General features: G+C 44.4%; 1 protein-coding gene across 1 annotated transcript in view; it reads left to right on the top strand.

The window, feature by feature from the left end:
* Positions 1–20,419, top strand: part of tmem63a (transmembrane protein 63A) — a 30,686-nt gene that overhangs the window by 595 nt on the left and 9,672 nt on the right. The window contains exons 2-19 of the mRNA XM_063223412.1: positions 2,569–2,726; positions 6,468–6,547; positions 7,743–7,815; positions 9,902–9,939; positions 10,490–10,632; positions 11,429–11,480; positions 12,087–12,195; positions 12,621–12,691; positions 13,030–13,110; positions 13,958–14,087; positions 14,946–15,079; positions 16,176–16,316; positions 16,704–16,857; positions 17,508–17,614; positions 18,440–18,526; positions 19,089–19,148; positions 19,763–19,925; positions 20,142–20,247. Of these exons, the coding sequence (XP_063079482.1) occupies positions 2,569–2,726; positions 6,468–6,547; positions 7,743–7,815; positions 9,902–9,939; positions 10,490–10,632; positions 11,429–11,480; positions 12,087–12,195; positions 12,621–12,691; positions 13,030–13,110; positions 13,958–14,087; positions 14,946–15,079; positions 16,176–16,316; positions 16,704–16,857; positions 17,508–17,614; positions 18,440–18,526; positions 19,089–19,148; positions 19,763–19,925; positions 20,142–20,247 (1,887 nt within the window). The remainder of the gene's footprint in view (positions 1–2,568; positions 2,727–6,467; positions 6,548–7,742; positions 7,816–9,901; positions 9,940–10,489; positions 10,633–11,428; positions 11,481–12,086; positions 12,196–12,620; positions 12,692–13,029; positions 13,111–13,957; positions 14,088–14,945; positions 15,080–16,175; positions 16,317–16,703; positions 16,858–17,507; positions 17,615–18,439; positions 18,527–19,088; positions 19,149–19,762; positions 19,926–20,141; positions 20,248–20,419) is intronic.

The raw sequence follows: 20,419 nt of genomic DNA on the forward strand, positions 1-20,419 counted from the left end.
GGTCCTCCAAGTCAGCTGTTATGTACAGTCCAGTCAAGCACAATAAAACACACCCTGTTCCGGAGTCTGTCCCAGCCCTTCTATTCCTTCCTTTGAGAGTGATGGAGTGCGTAAAACGGGTGCTGAAAGCTTGGAATTCTTATGGTGGTTGAGGAAAATACATTCTGATTAAGAATGACTGTAACGGCAGTCCTTTAAACATTGATAAGAGCCCGTCCAGAGCTGCATAAACCCCCAGTCTGTCTTATCTTGTGTCTGGTGCAGAGTGGAAGGGTGCTTGTCACTGTGGTGATAGCATATGGTTACTCCACTGACTGTAACAGTGATGTATGATGTAGAGTTGGTCTATGGCAAGACTATCCATCAGCCTTCACTATGTGTCCTGTGTATTGTGTAGGGGCCTACTCTGGATCTATCTATGCTGTGACACCTTCATTTCCTCCAGGGTTTAGAAATGTTACTGTACTCTATTTACCTACCTGTGCTCTGTGGCATCTCTCTCTCCCTTTCCCAAGAGTTTGGGCATTATGCCGTTCTGCCAACATCTGTGAAGGCCTCAAATCCTTTTATGCCAAAATCTGGGAAATAGGCTATCCATGCCTTTTATAAATGTGGCTGGATTATTGTAGCTGTCCTTATCTTAGACTTCTCTCTACCTATGTAGCCATCTGGTTGTGGTACAGAATTTAGATTCCATCTGAGCATGCCAACTGCTATTGGAGTAGTGGGGAAGTGAGAGCGTATCACCATTGGTACCCTTAGCAACAGAATCTCTGGTATCGCCCCCCATCTCAGCTTTCTTCCACGGACTTCCTGTCCATTTAGGAATTCATTATGAGGATCAGCTAATGGTTTGAAGGCCCTATCTCGGGTCACATTATTCCAACAGCCTGGGAGTCTGACCAGGCTTGGAAAAAAAAACACCTTAAACTCTCTGACCCCTATCCAAAGTCATGTTTTATCAGTATTCCTGACTTTCTTTGTTTTGTTGGTTCTCGTTAATCATTTCTATTCACCAACTTGAACTTGTATCAACTTTGTCTTTTGTGTATCCTACTCACCTTTACTCCCTTTTCTTTAGCGATTAAGCCAGTGGATGCTGTGCACTGTGTAAAAATGTGCTTCGTAAATGAAAATACACATATTCAGATGCCAGGGTTTGGCTGCTGTCTGTCCGAGCGGAGTTCACCCGGCCTAGACTATGCCAACAGGATTTGGCAATTGCAATACCGACTGTATGCTACGCCAGGGGAGTGCAGTAATACTGCTTAAGACCATCATAGGCTTACCGGGGGTAGTCCAGAACAGTACCGCGGCATGGCGGTGCGGAACCCTGACTAAGTATCCTGCTTGCAGAGGGGAAACCCCAGCCGCTGATGGCAGAACTAGCACTGGCGCAACGTGTATACCATGCACCGTGTGCTTCTTTGGTCTTTTACTATAGTTGTTGATGGAATCAGCTGATCATGATGACGTAATAACTGAACGTCACATGCTTTAAGAGAAACCCATGCAGGGCAGGACTATAAGACTGTAAGGGGCAAGGATCTCCTTTCTCTGTAAGTCGTGCTAAGGTAGACTAACTCTGCAGTGAGTGGTAAGTCTCTTCAAAGCAGACATCAACTGCTCCCTCAACTCTCTAACATTTGTCAACCACAATTAATCAGAAGGAAGTCAAATGTTTATTTTAATTTTAGATAAGCAACAAAGGAACACCAAAATGTTCCCATCTATAACAAAGGAATACAAAATAGACATTCAGGCTCAGGTAAACTTCCCAAAATACAAGGTCATCCGAAAGCTGTATCAGCTTTAATCTGTAAACGCAGTAAACTTGACTTCATTCTGGAGCTTAAAAAAAGAAAATGTAATTTCTTAAAAACACAATTCCTCTAGGGGCGTAGCAGCAAATTGTGGACCCTATGTACAATCAGTTCCAATGGAACCCCCCAGCCATATATCTATATAAAGACACTGTGTGGGTCCCCTATATACATTGGGCCCTGGTGACTCAGTCACACTTTACCCCCCTGTATGACACCCCTGCACATAAAAGCTGCCACCCCCTAGAGATCGCATGGCAATGGACAGTTTCAGCCTGTCCTTTATTCAAATGGGAATAAATATAACTGAATATTCAACTAAGGATAAACATTCTAACATAAAAGCTAGATTCCGTGTGAGTGACACACACACACACACACACACACACACACACACACACACACACACACACACACACACACACACACACACACACACACACACACACACACACACACACACACACACACACACACACACACACACAGATTGTTTTCAACAATATCAGCCATGGCCGAACATGTGATCTAAAGCTAAAATATTTAACCTTCATGAACAGCAAAGCAGATGAAGGGGGAATCAGGCCTATCTGTGGAAGGACTATTTAGGTTCGCCCAAGTGAAGTGTGTCTCTTAGCCACACACACACACACACACACACACACACACACACACACACACACACACACACACACACACACACACACACACACATATAAAGTACGCCCTTGTGTTGGTTCCTCAGGTGACACCATAAGGGATTGGTGGGCGGGGCTATCTTCCAATGGCTCCTCCCAGTTGGACAACATGGTGTGTTTCAACGCTACCCAGAGCACCGTGCTGAAGGGGCTGCAGTTCGGTGGAGTGCCTGTAGTTCTCCTGCTCGACTTCATCGTCTTCCTGGTGAGTGTGTCTCGCTGTCTCATATTGTGCACTTGTGCACTTCGGGTACTGTCCCCTTGTCTCAATCCACACACTTGTGCACTTCGGGCACTGTGTTTCAGTGCCTAGGGCGATCATGCTGAAAATTTCGGTTGAGTCCGTGCACTGAAAGCGCCCGGATGATCCCATGACAATGGCGGAAAACGCAGTGCTTGAACGATGGACACTGCACGCATTAAATGGCCGCCATGTTGTTAATGAAACGAATGAAAGGTGGAGTATGGTCAACAGTCTCTTAATTCTGTAAGTAATGTTGCTGAGACGGGGGACCATGCCAAGCCAAGTATTGTATCAAGTCAAGTCAAGTCAGCAAATACACACACACACACACACACACAGACACAGACACAGACACAGACACAGACACAGACACAGACACACACACACACACACACACACACACACACACACACATACACACACACACACACACACACACAGACACACACACACACACACACACACACACACAGATGCACACCGCACTTTCTACCTGCACTAAACACACACACACACACACACACACACACACACACACACACACACACACACACACACACACACACACACACACACACACACACACACACACACACACACACACACACACACACACACACACACACACACACACTGCTGCTGGTGTACTTGATAGACCTTTTTAAATATTTATTTTTCTTCAAATGCTACTATTACTATGTCAGAACGCTACAAAGGACTTTTAGAAAAAGCACAGCAAAATACCTCCTCTTAATGTATGTTCTCTACAAGTCTTCTGTTGTCCAGTCTTGCACTTTAAATGTCTGTATGAGCACTGTCTATGTCCATACTGTCTTATGTCCATGTATGAGTACTGTCTATGTCTATACTGTCTATGTCCTTACCTAGATTAGTCTATGTCTGCATGGGAAAGCAAGAAACGTAATTTCAAATTCTTTGTATGACCAGTGCATGTAAAGAAATTGACAATAAAACCAACTTGACTTGACTTTTATTGTCACTTTCTTCATATGCATGCAAGTCATACAAGGAAAATGAAATTACGTTTTCTCTCTATACCTTGCCAGGACATACAGGTAGACATACAAGACTGACATTTTACAGGCTGCCATAAAGTGCAAGACAGGACAGGTTACAGTGATGGACTGGTAACAATAAGTGATCAATAATAAATACAGTACAAATGAACATTTGACATTTTAACATTGAACAAGTAAACAAAAGATAAGATAAATATAGAATGTAGACATTGCAATAAGGCATTGTATGCGAGATAGTAGCAAGTTGGGGTGAAGGAAATGTAAATACAAGCAGGAGATAGCCTAGAAAGCTAGACGCCCCTAGCGACCGCAAATTGAATTTGCTCCCGGGGGCAGTCTAGCGGACCCCGGTCGTTTTGCGAGGCTGAAAGTTATCCGATGACAGGGCCAATCAAATCGCGAGGGGGGCCGGGCTACATAGTAAACAGGAAACTTTCTAAGAAGGAGCATGGTGTCCGTCCGTGCTACGTACAGCACGAAAGTGTTTACTTAATTTAAAAAGCCTGGATGATAATACATTTAGTGGCTGACATGGATTGATGTAATAATACACCATGAACTTATCGGACACAAATAGATCTCAACACATTACCATTTGATCATTCGATGTTTTAAACTAGCTCGGTAAGCTAAGTTGAGCATTTTACAGAACCAGATAGTCACACGCTATTATCAGACCACTACTGTAGGTGTAGAATGAAATTGCGGCCCCAATTTCTAATAAGACACATGCCATTAAAAACGAGACATTTGGGAGCTTTGAAAGTCTTTGAGTAGCTTACTAAATAGATGGGATCGATAGTCTGGCTAGTGGGAGCGAGCTGACCGGGGAGCGTCCTGCGTTGGGAGCGACAATTAGGGAAAGTTATGGGTATACAGCTAGCTAGCTAACACCGAACATGCCATGTTGACAACAATCATAAATATAACCATTTAACAAGCCCCAAATTGCTCGACATTTCGCTGATTGATCAAAGAGGGCCATGTGGTTGAAAGCGAGGCATTTTTGAACTGTATAAGTGAAAACACGATTTATTAGGAAACTTGTTTGTGGCTGTGGTCATCACACGCTTTCACTGCTACGACGGCTGGAAGGTGCCCCCTCTAGAACCCACCATTGTGATCTGTACTTTAAAGTCCAATGGCCATCCTTGTATTTAAGGCGTAAATTGCATATGTTACTTTTTATTGCAAAGGCACTGTTGGGCAAACTTCCCTATTATATCTGTAATTTATTGACTTTTTGTACTTTATCTTATGGCACACGCTCTTCACACAAGTTACTACTACAGTCTTGTACTCCTCGCACTGAATTAGGGAAAACAGGCTTTTCTTTTTATGCCCCATATCTATGGAATGAGTTGCAGAAGATACTATGTATGGACTCTCTGCCCTCATTAGAGACTTTTAAGAGAAAAATTAATACAGTATACACAGAGGAGTGTCATTGTTTCTGACTATGCAGCACATAGGCTACTTTTAATCTCAAAATACGTTTTATGTAAACTTATTCTTTTTAATGTGTTTTTTGTACATTTATTTTCCTTTTTGTCTTTGTGTTTGTCTGTGTCTGTAACTATATGTTTGCTGCCATTTTGACCAGGACTCCCTGGCAGAAGAGACTGTAGTCTCAATGGGACAATCCTGGCTAAATAAAGGATAAATGAAAAAGTTGCCGCTTCACCTACAAAGAGGCCCTCGCTAGTGGCTAGCTAACCTGTCGTCAATAACAGAGCTAGGTATCCAGCCTTGTATTATATGCCTGCCCCAAATTCTAATAAGATCCATGTCATTAAAAACGAGACATTTTGGAGCTTTGAAAGTCTGTAAGTCGCTTACTAAATAGATGGGAATGACACCTAGTCTACCGAGCTAGCGGCTAGCCATGTATTAGTTATGGGTATACAGCTAGCTAGCTAACACCGAACATGCCATGTTGACAACAATCATAAATATAACCATTTAACAAGCCCCACATTGCTCGACATTTCGCTGATTGATCAAGGAGGGCTATGTGGTTGAAAACGATGCATTTTTGAACTGTATAAGTGAAAACACGATTTATTAGGAAACTTGTTTGTGGCTGTGGTCATCACACAAATTCACTGCTACGACGGCTCGAAGTTGCCGCTGCACCTACAAAGGGGCGTGTCGCGTGTAGGCTACGTTGTGAAAGACCAGAAATATTTTAAAGACAGCTGTGACGTTACACAGAAGTGTGTGGGGATTGGTTGTTCCACCATCCTATTGCGTGACGTTGAGGGCTGAAGCAACCGTTTATCCCGCCCACACTGCCGCCCAGCCCTCCTAGACCCTGGTACAGCTTTTTGCTGTACGGGTCTGGCTGCGCTAGGCTAAGCAGGAGATGCTGTGCAATGTAAACAGTAGCCCACCAAGCTAATGCTAATACCGAGCTAATGCTAATACCGAGCTAATGCTATACCTCCAGTGAGGGCACAGTGCATAGTGATCAAACTTTTCCATGACACTATGCACCTAAGACCTCAGTACACACACACACACACACACACACACACACACACACACACACACACACACACACACACACACACACACACACACACACACACACACACACAACACAATATTAAAGGAGGTTGTGCACCTCCTGTACATGAGATTTGATTGGTTGCTTCCTCAGGTGCTGTTGCTGCTCTTCTCAGCCATCAGGAAGAAGCTGTGGGACTATGGACGCCTGGCACTGGTCGCAGACAACGAAGGGTACGTGTGTGTGTGTGTGTGTGTGTGTGTGTGTGTGTGTGTGTGTGTGTGTGTGTGTGTGTGTGTGTGTGTGTGTGTGTGTGTGTGTGTGTGCGTGTGCGCGCGCGCGTGCGTGCGCGTATGTGTGAGAGAGAGTGAGTGAGAGATCAAGACAGTGAGTGAGAGATCGAGACATAGTAGCAAGACAGAGAGAGAGAGCCTCAAACCTTACCCTCCATAACATCCTACTGGTACTGTATTTCACGCACAAGTCCAACAAGACAGTCCAAGTTTTAAGAGCAGACACTGCTGGCATGTGTTAGCTTTGGCCTACCATAGGACAGCAATGTACTGTGTGTCTTCATCTTGTGTGTGAGGAGCATAAATAGCTGTTTCATACGCCTCAAGAAAAGGGGAAGTTGCTGTAATTATACCATGTGCAATGCACACACACACACACACACACACACACACACACACACACACACACACACACACACACACACACACACACACACACACACACACACACACACACACACACACACACACACACACACACTTACAACGTCAACTAAGGTGGCTAACTTTCAAACATTCTAATGTGTGAAATATTGTAGGATAACACCGGAGCAGCACAGATGTATTTCTTTGTGTTTTTTATTCAAGTGCACAACATGACTAACGTTTCGATGGTTAGACCATCTTCATCAGAGTCCATGAGTCGATGCACCAGATGATAAAGCAGAAGCGCGAGGAACTACCCTTTTGTGTGAAATATTGTGTTCGTGTGAAAGAAAAAGAGACAGACTACAGTACATGTAACTTTTTTTGTGCTCGCTGCTTATAGTGTGTAACTTCTCTCAGTGCTAGCCTCTGATAACCTGTGACTTCTTCCAGTGCTGGCCTCTATTGTCTGTGTGCGGTTTGCGAGTGATAGTGACTGCTTCCAGTTGGCTGCAGATGGTGTGTGTGTGTGTGTGTGTGTGTGTGTGTGTGTGTGTGTGTGTGTGTGTGTGTGTGTGTGTGTGTGTGAGTGTGTGAGTGTGTGAGTGTGTGAGTGTGTGAGTGAGTGAGTGTTTCACTTCCTTGTTCCTACACTGAGCCTTTGTAGTCCAATTTCATGTACATTATAAAGCATAACCTTGACAAAGAAAATGAAATTTAAGACATAAGTGTGTGTGTTTGTGTGTGTATGTGTGTGTTGCTCTCTCAGGTTTGAATCCCATCGACGTTATGGCCGCATGTCCTCTGTCTCGTCTAAAGGAGAGGATCCTGAACACGAGAGGGTATGACATCATCACCACCATCATCATCATTAACATCATCATCATCACTTTATTGTATCCAGGGGTGTCAATCCCATGTTCGGAAAGTAAAATCTCGGCGAGAAATTTCATCCCACCAGTTCTGAATCAACTGATTGTAAAGATCACTTTGGGTCTATTTTTGTGCAGAGAAGCTTTACTTGACTTGCAAGCTTTCGGTCCCTAGACCTTCATCTGTGAAGTGTGCGGCTTGTCTTCTTTTTATTCAGACATTTCTGCTGAATCCTGCACCTTCTAAACAGATGAGCGGTGGCCTATCACAACTTTAAAAGATCACTTTGGCCCATTTTTTTCAGTGAAACCACCGGAGTTGGAAGGGAAACTGCCGCAGGTTTTTGAATACTGAACCAGATTTTTTGTCACTTGATTTACTCTCCTCACCACCACTATCCTAGCTAGGAGTCCACAGAAAGTGTCAGCTCACCACTGCAGAGTAACTAATCCAGCCCTTTCCATGAGGTCACAGAGTTTGGTCTGCTGGGCCCAGCTTTCTGTGGACTCTAAAAACGGCGCCAAGTTCCAACCTCACAATGCCAAACACAACTGCATGAATGCAGTGCACTGTCCACTGTATGCTCATATTCAAGGTTTCCACTTCAACACAGGCGTTCAGCCAGGTTCCCACCAAACCACACTTCCCTTCCTGTTTGCTCACCGGCAACCACAAATGTCTGATGCAAACTGAGGCTAAAAGACGAAGTAGTGCAGCAAAAGACAGCATTGATCAGCGGCACTAGAGTAGAAGTAGCCGAGTAACCAGTGGTTTTCTTAGTGGGAGCTGGGGCTGGGCTTTTACCCGTTTGAATCATTGGGTTAGTCACTGTTCGGACAGGGCAGTCACTGTTGCTCTGGTCATAGCATTGCCACAAAGTTGTACGCAAACTTACTCAAAAAGAAGAAATTTTGGCGCAAAAGGCGGCATTGATCAGGAGTACTATTATCCGAGCAACCAGTGGTTTTCAAAGTGGGGGCTGGGGCTGGGCTTTTCCCCGTTTGGATCATTGCTGGGCCTTTTTTGCTAACTGGAAGTGAACCTCCCCTCTGTGATTTTTGTGGACATCTCTTATCAATTAAGCATATTCTGACTTGCCCTGCTATCAGAAGGAAAAGACAACAGTTTTTTAAAGAAGACACTATTTTTGGAATTTTTAATAAGGTCCCACCTTTAAAGGTTTTGAACTTTTTAAAATGTATTGATGTGACCAAACTTATTTAATCTATTTATTCAATTATTTATATCATTGTAGATTTTTAATATGAGGCAAATTCTATTACCTGCACTGGCCATGAAATAGCCACAGTTGCATATTTGGCCATAAATGCAAACAAACAAACATCATTGCTGGGCTGGGCTTTTCCCCTTTTAAATCACTGTTGCTCATAACAATTGGTTCGTTCGTGATGAAGCAGTGATGCTTTTGCTAAATTCTAACCAGAATGCATCAAACTGGCAAAGTGCGCATGCCCTCTGCCTAGCAAGAGCATCCCTGCTGCATCACGAATGAACCCATTGTTCATAGCATTGCCAGAGGCAGCTTGAAGGAAAACTTTTTGGTCCCGCCCACAGACCTCAGCTTTCTGAACCATGCGATGCCAGACTAAACTATCCATATTGTAGTCTAGTTCAGGCTGAAGTACTATGGCAATGTTAACATGCCATTTACACTACTCTAATCTTCATTAACAATGACTTAACTGTAATTACTGCAATGCCCCCCCTATGAAGGACATGATAAAGGCGTAACCTAGTGTACGTGTAATAAAATGTTATGACCAACATACCAATTACGGCCTTTTTTCATCACCCCACAATCACAATCATCACCTTCCTTGCCGTTTACTTGTGAATGTAGCATCAGTTTTCAAGATGAGTGTTTGTGTTTCACCTGAATGAGTGTAGTAGAAGCACTCCGTGTGTGCAGCGCGCCACATCTCTGTTCACATTGCAATGTCATGCATCATGTTCACTGATTTTTTTTACACTGTTGCTAACATGCCTTGTGTATGTGTTGCTCATGCTTTGTGTGTGTGTGTGTGTTTCTTTTAGGGTCTGTGCACCTGGCTGCCTTACATCATTAGAATGGAGTAAGTTCCACCCATCACGCTTTTACACACAGTAATTTGTACATACAGCATATCTAGTGTGGATACTACTGAAGTGTGTGTGTGCGTGCTAGTGAGTGAGTGAGTGAGTGTGTGTGTGTGTGTGTGTTTCTGTGTGATTGGTTGTCAAAGTATATGGAGAGCATTGTGGTGTGGATGCAGTACACTGCCTCGGTGTATGACGATGATATGAAAGCACACTGTGGTGTGAAGGGCGTACAGTACACTACCGGTCACTCCAACATCACCTGATCATATGTGATGCAGTACATTACTTGTTGTTCCAGCATCACCTTATTGTGTGTGTGTGTGTGTGTGTGTGTGTGTGTGTGTGTGTGTGTGTGTGTGTGTGTGTGTGTGTGTGTGTGTGTGTGTGTGTGTGTGTGTGTGTGTGTGTGTGTGTGTGTTTGAGAGAGTAATAGGGAGTTTCCTGCATATTTAGAAGTGAAAGGTTGTATGTGGTACACTACTTGTCATTCTCGAATCACCTGATCATGTGTGTGTGTGTGCGTGTTTACGTGAATATCCACAGTATGTCGATGGTGCGGGAGCGTTGCGGCGTGGATGCCGTACACTACCTGTCGTTCCAGCGCCACCTCATCGTGCTGCTACTGCTCGTGTGCGTGACGTCCGTCTGCGTCATCCTGCCACTCAACCTGTCCGGCAACCTGCTGAGTAGGTCACCATGACAACATGATCCTAGCACCTGTCCACTCCCATCTCACCCACCAGTAGGGATCTTAATTAGAGAAATTAGAGAGTCTTTTTATCAACAGCCAAAATATGTAGCAGAGATTAAGCTTACTAGCCAAACACGCACACACTAAGAGGTCAGAGTGACTAGTGCATTTCCTTTTCAACCAGCCAAACTGACATTTCTACAGCATTTGGCCAGTTGGCTGGTGTTATAGTAATTTAGAGCCTGCCCACCACACACTACAGTCTTGGTCATGATGGCTCTTACTTCTAAACTCTTCTGCATTATGAAAATACAGATGTAGATGGATATTTATGGATTCTATATCTAAACACGAATGTGAATTAATCATTTTCTTGAGGTCCATGATTTACTTGACAGTTATGTACTGTAGTTAATTATAGTTAATTCTGGAGTATGTACCTCAGTAGTATGTTTTTGTCGGTGTCTGTGTCATTGGTGGTTGTTTTGGTGTCTGTGCAGCAGGCTTGTACGAAATTCCGAATGGAAAGAATTTCAATTCAAAGTAATGCCATAATACCAACACTAGGTGGTGGTGTTCTATGTACTTTCAATGGGTGGTGTAGATTAAATTCAAAGAAATTCAAGGTAATGGCACCACCTAGTGTTCGTATTATGGCATTATTTTGAATTGAAATTCTTTCCATTCGGAATTTCGTACAAGCCTGCTGTGCAGTTAGACAGTTTTGCATTTAGCTGCATGATTGTTAAATCATCGTCTGTGATTGTGTATGCTTCCCTGCTGTCACACAGATAATGACCCCCACAGCTTTGGCAGAACCACCATTGCCAATCTGCAACAAGGGTATGTTGGATTATTACTCACTGGGACTAGAATATGTCTGTCAGAATATGGTGTCAGCAACATGAAGAAACTTTGTTAGCATTGGCATGGCTCAGCGTTGGCTTGAGGAGCATTGGGTGCCTTAAAGTGACCAAATTGTTCTACACGTTCCCCGTTTAAACACCCTTGACCAAGTAACCGACCCAAAAGTAGTTGCATCAAATGAAACTTGGCGATTTTCTACCTAGGGAGGTAAAGAAATGGCACTGCAATGACAGGTGTAGAAACACATTTTGAGCACTTCAACTTTGGCGCATTGCATTGATATCATTCATTCATCATTGATATAGAGTCAGAATATGGTGTCAACAACATGAAGAAATCAATCCACATTGCCTTGCATCAGCGGTTCAGGCTGGTGATTTAATAGTGTGGGGGATATATTCTTGGCTTAGTTCCAATTAAGCGTCATTGCAATGCCACAACCTGCCTGAGTATTACTACCGCAAGTAGTTTAATCAGTTCTGAAGGCAAAGGGGGGTCCAGCCCAGTGTGAACCTAATGAAGTGGCTGGTGAGATTGAGGGCACATGCATAAGACTGTGTGTGTGTGTGTCCACATCTACAGTGACAGTCTGCTGTGGCTGCATACAGTGATTGCAGTACTCTATCTTTGCCTGACGGTGGCATTGCTGAGACACCATACCTCACAGATGAACGAAACGCCAAGGGATACGGTATGCACACACACGCGCACACACACACACACACACTGTTTCGCACATGCACATGCACATTCTCTCTGTCACATTTACCAGTTTATTCTCTCGTTTCTCGTACTATACCCTTTTTCCCCTATGTCTTCCTTTCTCTCTCTCTCTCTCTCTCTCTCTCTCTCTCTCTTTCTCTTTCTCTTTCCCTTTCTCTTTCTTTCTCTCTCTCTCTCTCTCTCTCTCTCTCTCTCTCTCTCTCTCTCTCTCTCTCTCTCTCTCTCTCTCTCTCTCTCTCTCTCTCTCTCTCTCTCTCTCTCGTGAATCTCTCCCTCCCTCCCCCTCTGTCTGGTAAAGCTGGATCATGCACTCAGTATTACTGCTGTCTTCATATAATGTATTTACTGCTTTAGTTATTGGCGTGTGTGTGTATTTCTTTGCTTATCCTCTAGGCCAGAAGCACACTCTTTGTCCGAGCTATTCCCAAAAGTGCCTCAGAGGACAGCGTCAAAATGCATTTCATGTCAGTATAAACACACACACACACACACACACAAACACACACACACACACACACACACACACAAACACACACACACACACACACACACACACACACACAAACACACACACAGTGATAGTAATTAACAGTAATGAAGTAAGAATTGCATTTACTTGGCTATGATCATATGATCTTTGAATGACCTGAGGATTTGTGTGTGTGTGTGTGTGTGTGTGTGTGTGTGTGTGTGTGTGTGTGTGTGTGTGTGTGTGTGTGTGTGTGTGTGTGTGTGTGTGTGTGTGTGTGTGTGTGTGTGTGTGTGTGTGTGTGTGTGTGTGTGTGTGTGTGTGTGTGTGTAGGGAAGCATATCCCTCCTGTCAGGTGACTGATGTTCGCCTCGTCTATAACGTGGCTAAGCTGATCCAGCTGGCTACTGAAAGGTACGGTACTACATCTCCCATCATATATCTGACTGAAATTATCTAAAGTTTTGATCACTTCATCACTTGAAAGTTTGAATCACACCACAAAGGCGGTCACATGTTTCATGAAATGAACAGAGCTCTGTGCTTTGTTTCGATTTTTTAAAGTGTCCGTAACCTGGGGGTTCAGGCTTATTTAAAAGAACAGTCCACCGTGTTTCAATAGTGAAGTGTGTTCTTCTCTTACCTGAAATGAGTTCCTCCTGACCTGCCTCGTCGTTGGACGCGGCCCCAGTCAGCAACTTGCAGCACAAACTTGTTAGCATTAGCATGGCTTAGCGTTGCCTTGGGGAGCATTGGGTGCCTTAAAGTGACCAAATTGTTCCACGTGTTCCCTATTTAAACACCCTTGACTCTGTAACTGATCCAAAAGTAGTTGCACCAAATGAAACGTGGTGATTATCTACCTAGTCTGACCACCTCGACTTCAGTGGATTGATATCTTCTATCTAGATGGGAAATTCTTTTTGCACAACTACTTTTGGATCGATTAAGTAGTTATGCAAGGGTGTTTAAGTAGGGAACACATAGAACAATTTGGTCAGTTCTAACTTGAGGCACCCAATGCTCCCCAAGGCAAAGCTGAGCCAAGCTAATGCTAAGTTGCTGATTGGGTCATGAGAAGTTGACATTGTTTGGGCTGTCTTTACCATAACCAAATGTCACTTGATGACAACAGTCATAAAATGTTTGACATTGACGACATGTTTATGACACAACACTGTCATGTCATACGTATGACGCCGGCGTCAAGTAAAGTGTTACAGAGTGTTCCACTGACTTTGCTGTGTCGGATCTCCCACAGGAAGCGGGTGGCCAAGAACCTGCAGTACTACGAAAGGGTTCTGGAGCGGCAAGGGAGGGCTGAGGTCATCAACCCGCACCTGTGTGGCTGCCTGTGCTCCCCCTGCTGCCAAGGACGGGCCTGCCAGGAGGTGAGGCCACTAAGGATTGTGGGATATGTATGCACTAAACAAGGCAGTACCGTTACCGACCTAGCCTGAGCTAAACTAAGGCTGGTACCCACCAAAATCAACAACAAACAGAGATATCGAGGCTTTTGTGAAACTCAAAAAACGTAATTTTACCTGGCCTGGCATTCAAGGTGTTCCCACTCCAGACTTAAAAGTAGAGGGGACCGGGCCTTTGCAGTTGTTGGCCCAAAACTGTGGAACGAGCTCCCTATTCACATCCGCCTAGCTCCCTCCTTAGCTGCTTTGAAAACAGATCTTAAGACCCATTTTTATGCCCAAGCTTTTATTTCCCCTTGATCCTATTCTTGTCTTTTAAATCTCATCTGGGCCCTATTGACTTACTGATTTGTTTATTTATTTATTGCTTTAACCCACCCTTTTTAACCTTCTTATTTGTTGACATTCTTGTGTGATCTTCATCCGTTTATTTAGATAGGTCTATTTGTTCTTATTGATACTGACTTCAGTATATTTTTCAGTCAGTCCACTAATGCCTGTGTTTTTATTTTTGTGTGTTTTATGGATGTCTCCATGTCTTTTGTCAATTGTTGCTGTATGTTGTTTCAAGTCTTTTTACTTAGGCCCTTCTGTTAGCACTTTGGTCAGCTGCTTTTGTTGTGTTAAAAGTGCATTACAAATAAACTTTGACTTGACTTGACTTGAGGTGTTAACACCTTTGCGAACATGCAGATATCCCTTTCCATCAAGCTAGTGGAGTCGACTATAGTCATCAGCTTGACACGGTTCTCCTGCTCACATTGACAAATTGTACCCATACCTTGTTTCTAGCACTAAATGCTGTTTTGATTGTGTTGGCAGGTGGATGCTTTGGAGTACTACAGTTCCCAGGGGGCCGTTCTGCTGGAGGAAGAGGAGAGAGAGAAGGCGAATGTGCCTCAGAACCCACTGGGAATGGCGTTCGTCACCATGCACACAGAGTCTATGGCAAACTAGTGAGTGGAGAGGACTGCTTACGCGTGCACTGCGTGCGTGCGTACGTGCGTGTGTGCGTGCGTGTGCTGGTGTACGCACATCTAGAAAAGACAATCCTTCCTTTGTCCCAGAAGCTGTATCCCTAGACAGTGTACTTAATTAGCCAAAATTAATACATTTTCTGAATATCCATAAGTTTAATAGGTTATGTATTTCTTGGTTACTCAATCATTAGTAACGAGAAAACTAATTGTCCAATATCAAGTGCTTTACTAACAGGTTAGGTATGGATTTGGTGTAGGAACAGCTTGGCATTCTTTAGATCAGTGGTTCTTAACCTGGGGTGCGGGCACCCCCTGGGGGTGCGGCTGAGATTTCAGGGGGTGCGCGGAATTTTGTTTGTGTTGAGGTTGTGACCAAAATTCTGTTAGAGAACATTATAATTAGCCCAAATCAAAACCAAATTCAAACCTGTTTTTGTCCCCATGTCAAGTTGATAATGTCTCAAGCAAGAATCATTGTAGTTAATCACTTAAATTATTTTTAGTGCGTATTCATGTGTAGAGGTTTGGTTTGGGGGTGCGTGGCTTGTCTTGGTCACAGCTAAGGGGGTGCGTTATGAAAAAAGGTTAAGAACTACTGCTTTAGATCATGGGTGGGGAACCTATGACCCGGGGCTGTTTATCTTATCCGGCCCCAGATATCATTTTATGTTATGCAGCTTCACATTAAATTTGACATGTTTTGTAAAGTAATCTTAGAATTTACATTTGCAATACAATTAAGTTTCATAGTCAGGGGACCTTTTGAAGGTGGGATCTGTTGTAAAGGTGGCTTCCTTCAATATAGGCCTAAAAGTGAAATCCTAGTTTGTGTTCATAGTTCCGACCTTGGAGGACATTATAAACTTTGAAGTGGCCCTTCGAATGGAAGAAGTTCCACAGCCCTGCTTTAGATGTGCTGAATTGGGAGTCATAGGGAGTGTCCTGAAAAGTTAGAAGTACAAGAAGTTAGAAGAAGGTTGTATGTGGTACACTACTTGTCATTCTGGAATCATCTGATTGTGTGTGTGTGTGTGTGTGTGTGTGTGTGTGTGTGTGTGTGTCTGTTCGTCAGTATCCTGAAGGACTTCAATGCCGTAGACTGTACAGGTAGAGGGGGCTGTGGTCGAGAACCGCAGCCTTCGACCAATAGCGCAAACCTGGGCGTCAGAAGATGGCGAATCACACGTGCGGCTCACCCAAACAACATATACTGGTATTCTCTCTCTCTCTCTCTCTCTCTCTCTCTCTCTCTCTCTCTCTCTCTCTCTCTCTCTCTCTCTCTCTCTCTCTCTCTCTCTCTCTCTCTCTCTCTCTCTCTCTCTCTCTCTCTCTCTCTCTCTCACGCACAGAAACATAATTTACGGGTACACAAAAAACAAACCAACGTGTGTTGATACACATTTATTGATACATATTGATAGAAAAGCATACACACCCCAACAAATAAATGTCAAACTCTCAATGACTCTCTCTCTCGCTCTGCCTCTCTCTCTCTCTCTCTCTCTCTCTCTCTCTCTCTCTCTCTCTCTCTCTCTCTCTCTCTCTCTCTCTCTCTCTCTCTCTCTCTCTCTCTCTCTCTCTTTCTCTCTTTCTCTCTCAGGGAGAACCTGTCCGTGAAGGGTTTCCGCTGGTGGATACGTTTCCTCCTCATCAACATCCTGCTCTTCCTCCTCCTCTTCTTCCTCACCACTCCCTCCATCGTCATCTCCACCTTTGACAAGATCAACGTCACCAAGCCTATCAGCTACCTTAATGTAACGCACACAAGGACGCGCACACACGTACACACACACACACACACACACACACACACACACACACACACACACACACACACACACACACACACACACACCGACACACACACACACACACACACACACACACACACACACACACACACACACACACACACCACAACTACCATGATACACATACACACACACGCACACACACACGGCTGATTAATAGCAGTTTCTTTCAGCTCCGACACCTTGTAGCCTTTTGTTGGTGAAAGTAAATATCTGTGAGCTCTACTCCTTGCCATGTTATGGGCTAATTCACAACTTGGCGAAACGTTTTATATTTAAAATCTGCTGTTATCACCCGTACATGATGTGTACATAACGCACACACACATGCGACCAGAGAGAATTGAAGAAGAGTACAATGTAAAGTTTTTGCATAGACTGCCACTGTGAGAGTTTCAATTGTTGAGGCTATTGCGGTGCGCTTGCCAGGTTTTCCGGTGTTATAACAATATACATTTTTCACACAATCCTTGTGTGCGCCTCCTTTTTTCATTATCCAAAGTGATTCATACTATTCTTGTGCATTTGCTTGTCTCAACTCAAATACACCCACGTGCACAGCTGATGTTGGTGTGTCTCCTGTGTGTCCACAGTCTCCCATCATCAGTCAGTTCTTCCCAACACTGCTACTGTGGACCTTCTCTGCTCTGCTGCCCACCATAGTCTACTACTCTACCATAGGAGAGGCCCACTGGACAAGGTAACGCACACGCACACACACACACACACACTCGCGCACACACACACACACACACACACACACACACACACACACACACACACACACACACACACACACACACACACACACACACACACACACACACACACACACACACACACACACACACACACACACACACACTATACTATACTATACTATACTATAGGGGCGCATCACTGGACCAGGTATGGTAAAACACAGAGATACACACACAGTTGTTGTATACTACTCTGTTATAGTAGAGGGACACGGGACTAGGCAACACACACACACACACACACACCAGGGCTTGACACTAACGTTTTCGCTTGCCGGCCGCTGTGGCTAGTGGTTTTCCCGAGTCTATAGCCATCCAGCTATCCTACTAGCCACAATTCTTTTTTTTATCATGATGCTGTACATCTTACCTCAGAAGATGAGGTGTTTAAAGCAAGAAGATGAGTGCATGGGTTTCCACATGGAAATAAAACAAGCAAAAAGAAACGGAGTAACTGAGCTTTTTCTTGAACTTGAATGCAAACAATTGATACACAAGGTGCAAAGTGCAGAATATACCGTACGATATTCTGATTTGTCATACCAAGGAATAAGCTACCTGCCAAATTGGCTAGTGGCACTGAAATTGTTACCAGCCACAGCTAAGTTTTACCGGCATTTGGTTGGTTGGCAGGTGCTAGTGTCAAGCCCTGACACACACACACACCATGGTGTATCATTTTTTTTAATTCCCTGTAATCTCCATGCCTTCCTGTCTTAAAGAACAAGCTGACTTTGTTGGTCTGTCTGTATGTCTGTCTGTAGGTCCAGTGAGAACATGAGCATGATGTACAAGCTCTACATCTACCTGCTGTTCATGGTGCTGATACTGCCATCTCTCGGGCTCACCAGGTATTACGCATGCACACACATGCGCACACACACACACACACACACCAGGGATGGAAATAAGCACCCGTCCACCTGCCAATGGCGGGTGAATTTGGCCTTTGGTGGGTGAAATATGTCAACCCACCCTTCACTTTGACGGGTGAATTTTTTCTACAGGCGCCCGGGTTAATGCTGAATTATACGCAGTATCCAACATCAAAGATTTAAGCAAATTGGTAATGAAAAGAGTTATTGGCATCACAATAACTGAATTTATGACCTCTGGAGCAAAAGTATTAATCAGAAAATTATCTTACTTGGTATTGCAATGTTTGGAACAGTTGAACATGAACTGGTAAAAAATGGTGACTGGTAAAAATTGAGAGTGACTGGTAGATTTTAGAATGCACCTGCCACAGTGACTGGTGGAGATTTTTTTAAAGTTCCACACCTGACCACACCCCCACACACACACACACACACACACACTATTATATTACATTAGTAGATTCATGAAGTACACTATGCTACCGTTCTCACCCCCAACACTGTTTGTGTCTTTCACCACTTATGTCTTTAACAGTCTGGATTTGCTCTTCCGCTGGATGTTTGATGGCAAATCAGAAGGGAAGCTGAGATTTGAGTAAGTGTTGCTGCCACTGTGTGTGTGTGTGTGTGTGTGTGTGTGTGTGTGTGTGTGTGTGTGTGTGTGCGCGTGCGGGTGTGTGTATACATTCCTCCCAAACCAAGGGAGCATTCTTTCTGATCCGTGTAATTGTGTGTGTAGGTGTGTTTTCTTCTGAAGGTGAAGATTGTCCACAGGAAAAGGTGCAGGACAAAGGCTGACTGTAGTTTCGGAGTGAGAGGTCAGCACATTTCAAATCCTTTTGTTTTCTTTTATTATTTCGTGGCTCCATGGCAGCCATGAAATAATAAAAGAAAACAAAAGGGATTTGAAGTGTGCGGACCTCTCACTCCAAAACTAGGTGTGTTTTCTCACCAGACCAACCTGTGTTCTGTAAAATACCTGTGTGTGTGCGTGTGCGTGTGCGTGTGTGTGTGTCTGTCTGTGCTTGGAGATGCTACAATAATGCACGTACTGGTATAAGTATGTTGTTGCCTGTTAAAATCTGTCAACCTATCATTTGACCTCTTCCATAATGTTTGGATCTTGTGCTCCTGCCTTGTCTCTTGGAGCTAAATAAAATCAATCAAATGTGTGTGTGTCTGCGTGCGTGCGTGCGTGCGTGTGTGTAGGTGTGTGTTCCTGCCCGACCAGGGTGCGTTCTTTGTGAACTACGTGATAGCGGCCGCTCTGGTTGGCTCTGGCATGGAGCTCCTGCGGTTGCCAGGGTTACTGCTCTACACCATCCGCATGGCTCTCGCACGCTCCGCCGCAGAGAGGAAGTACGTCAAACAGGTCAGTCGGTGTGTGTGTGTGTGTGTGTGTGTGTGTGTGTGTCTGTGCATCTGTGTGTGTGTCTGTGTGTTTATATGTGTGTGTCCCTATTTAAGCCTGCGGGTTTGTCTGTGTTCCACTGAGTTTGTGGATGTGGTCTGTGTGTTTTTGTTTGTGCGTGCATGCGTGTGTGTGTGTGTGTGCATTCATCCCTTGTGGCTTTGTGTTTGTTTCCAGAACCAGGCGTATGAGTTTGAGTACGGCGCCATGTACGGTTGGAGTCTGTGTGTCTTCACTGTCATCATGGCCTACAGTATCACCTGCCCCGTCATCGTGCCTTTCGGTGAGCCACGCACGCACGCACGCACGCACGCACGCACGCACGCACGCACGCACGCACGCACGCACGCACGCACGCACGCGCGCACACACACACACACACACACACACACACACACACACACACACACACACACACACGTACACAAAAACGCACAGACCACATCCACAAACTG

The sequence above is a fragment of the Engraulis encrasicolus genome, chromosome 18 (assembly GCF_034702125.1).
Source record: "Engraulis encrasicolus isolate BLACKSEA-1 chromosome 18, IST_EnEncr_1.0, whole genome shotgun sequence".
NCBI classification, from domain to species: Eukaryota; Metazoa; Chordata; class Actinopteri; order Clupeiformes; family Engraulidae; genus Engraulis; species Engraulis encrasicolus.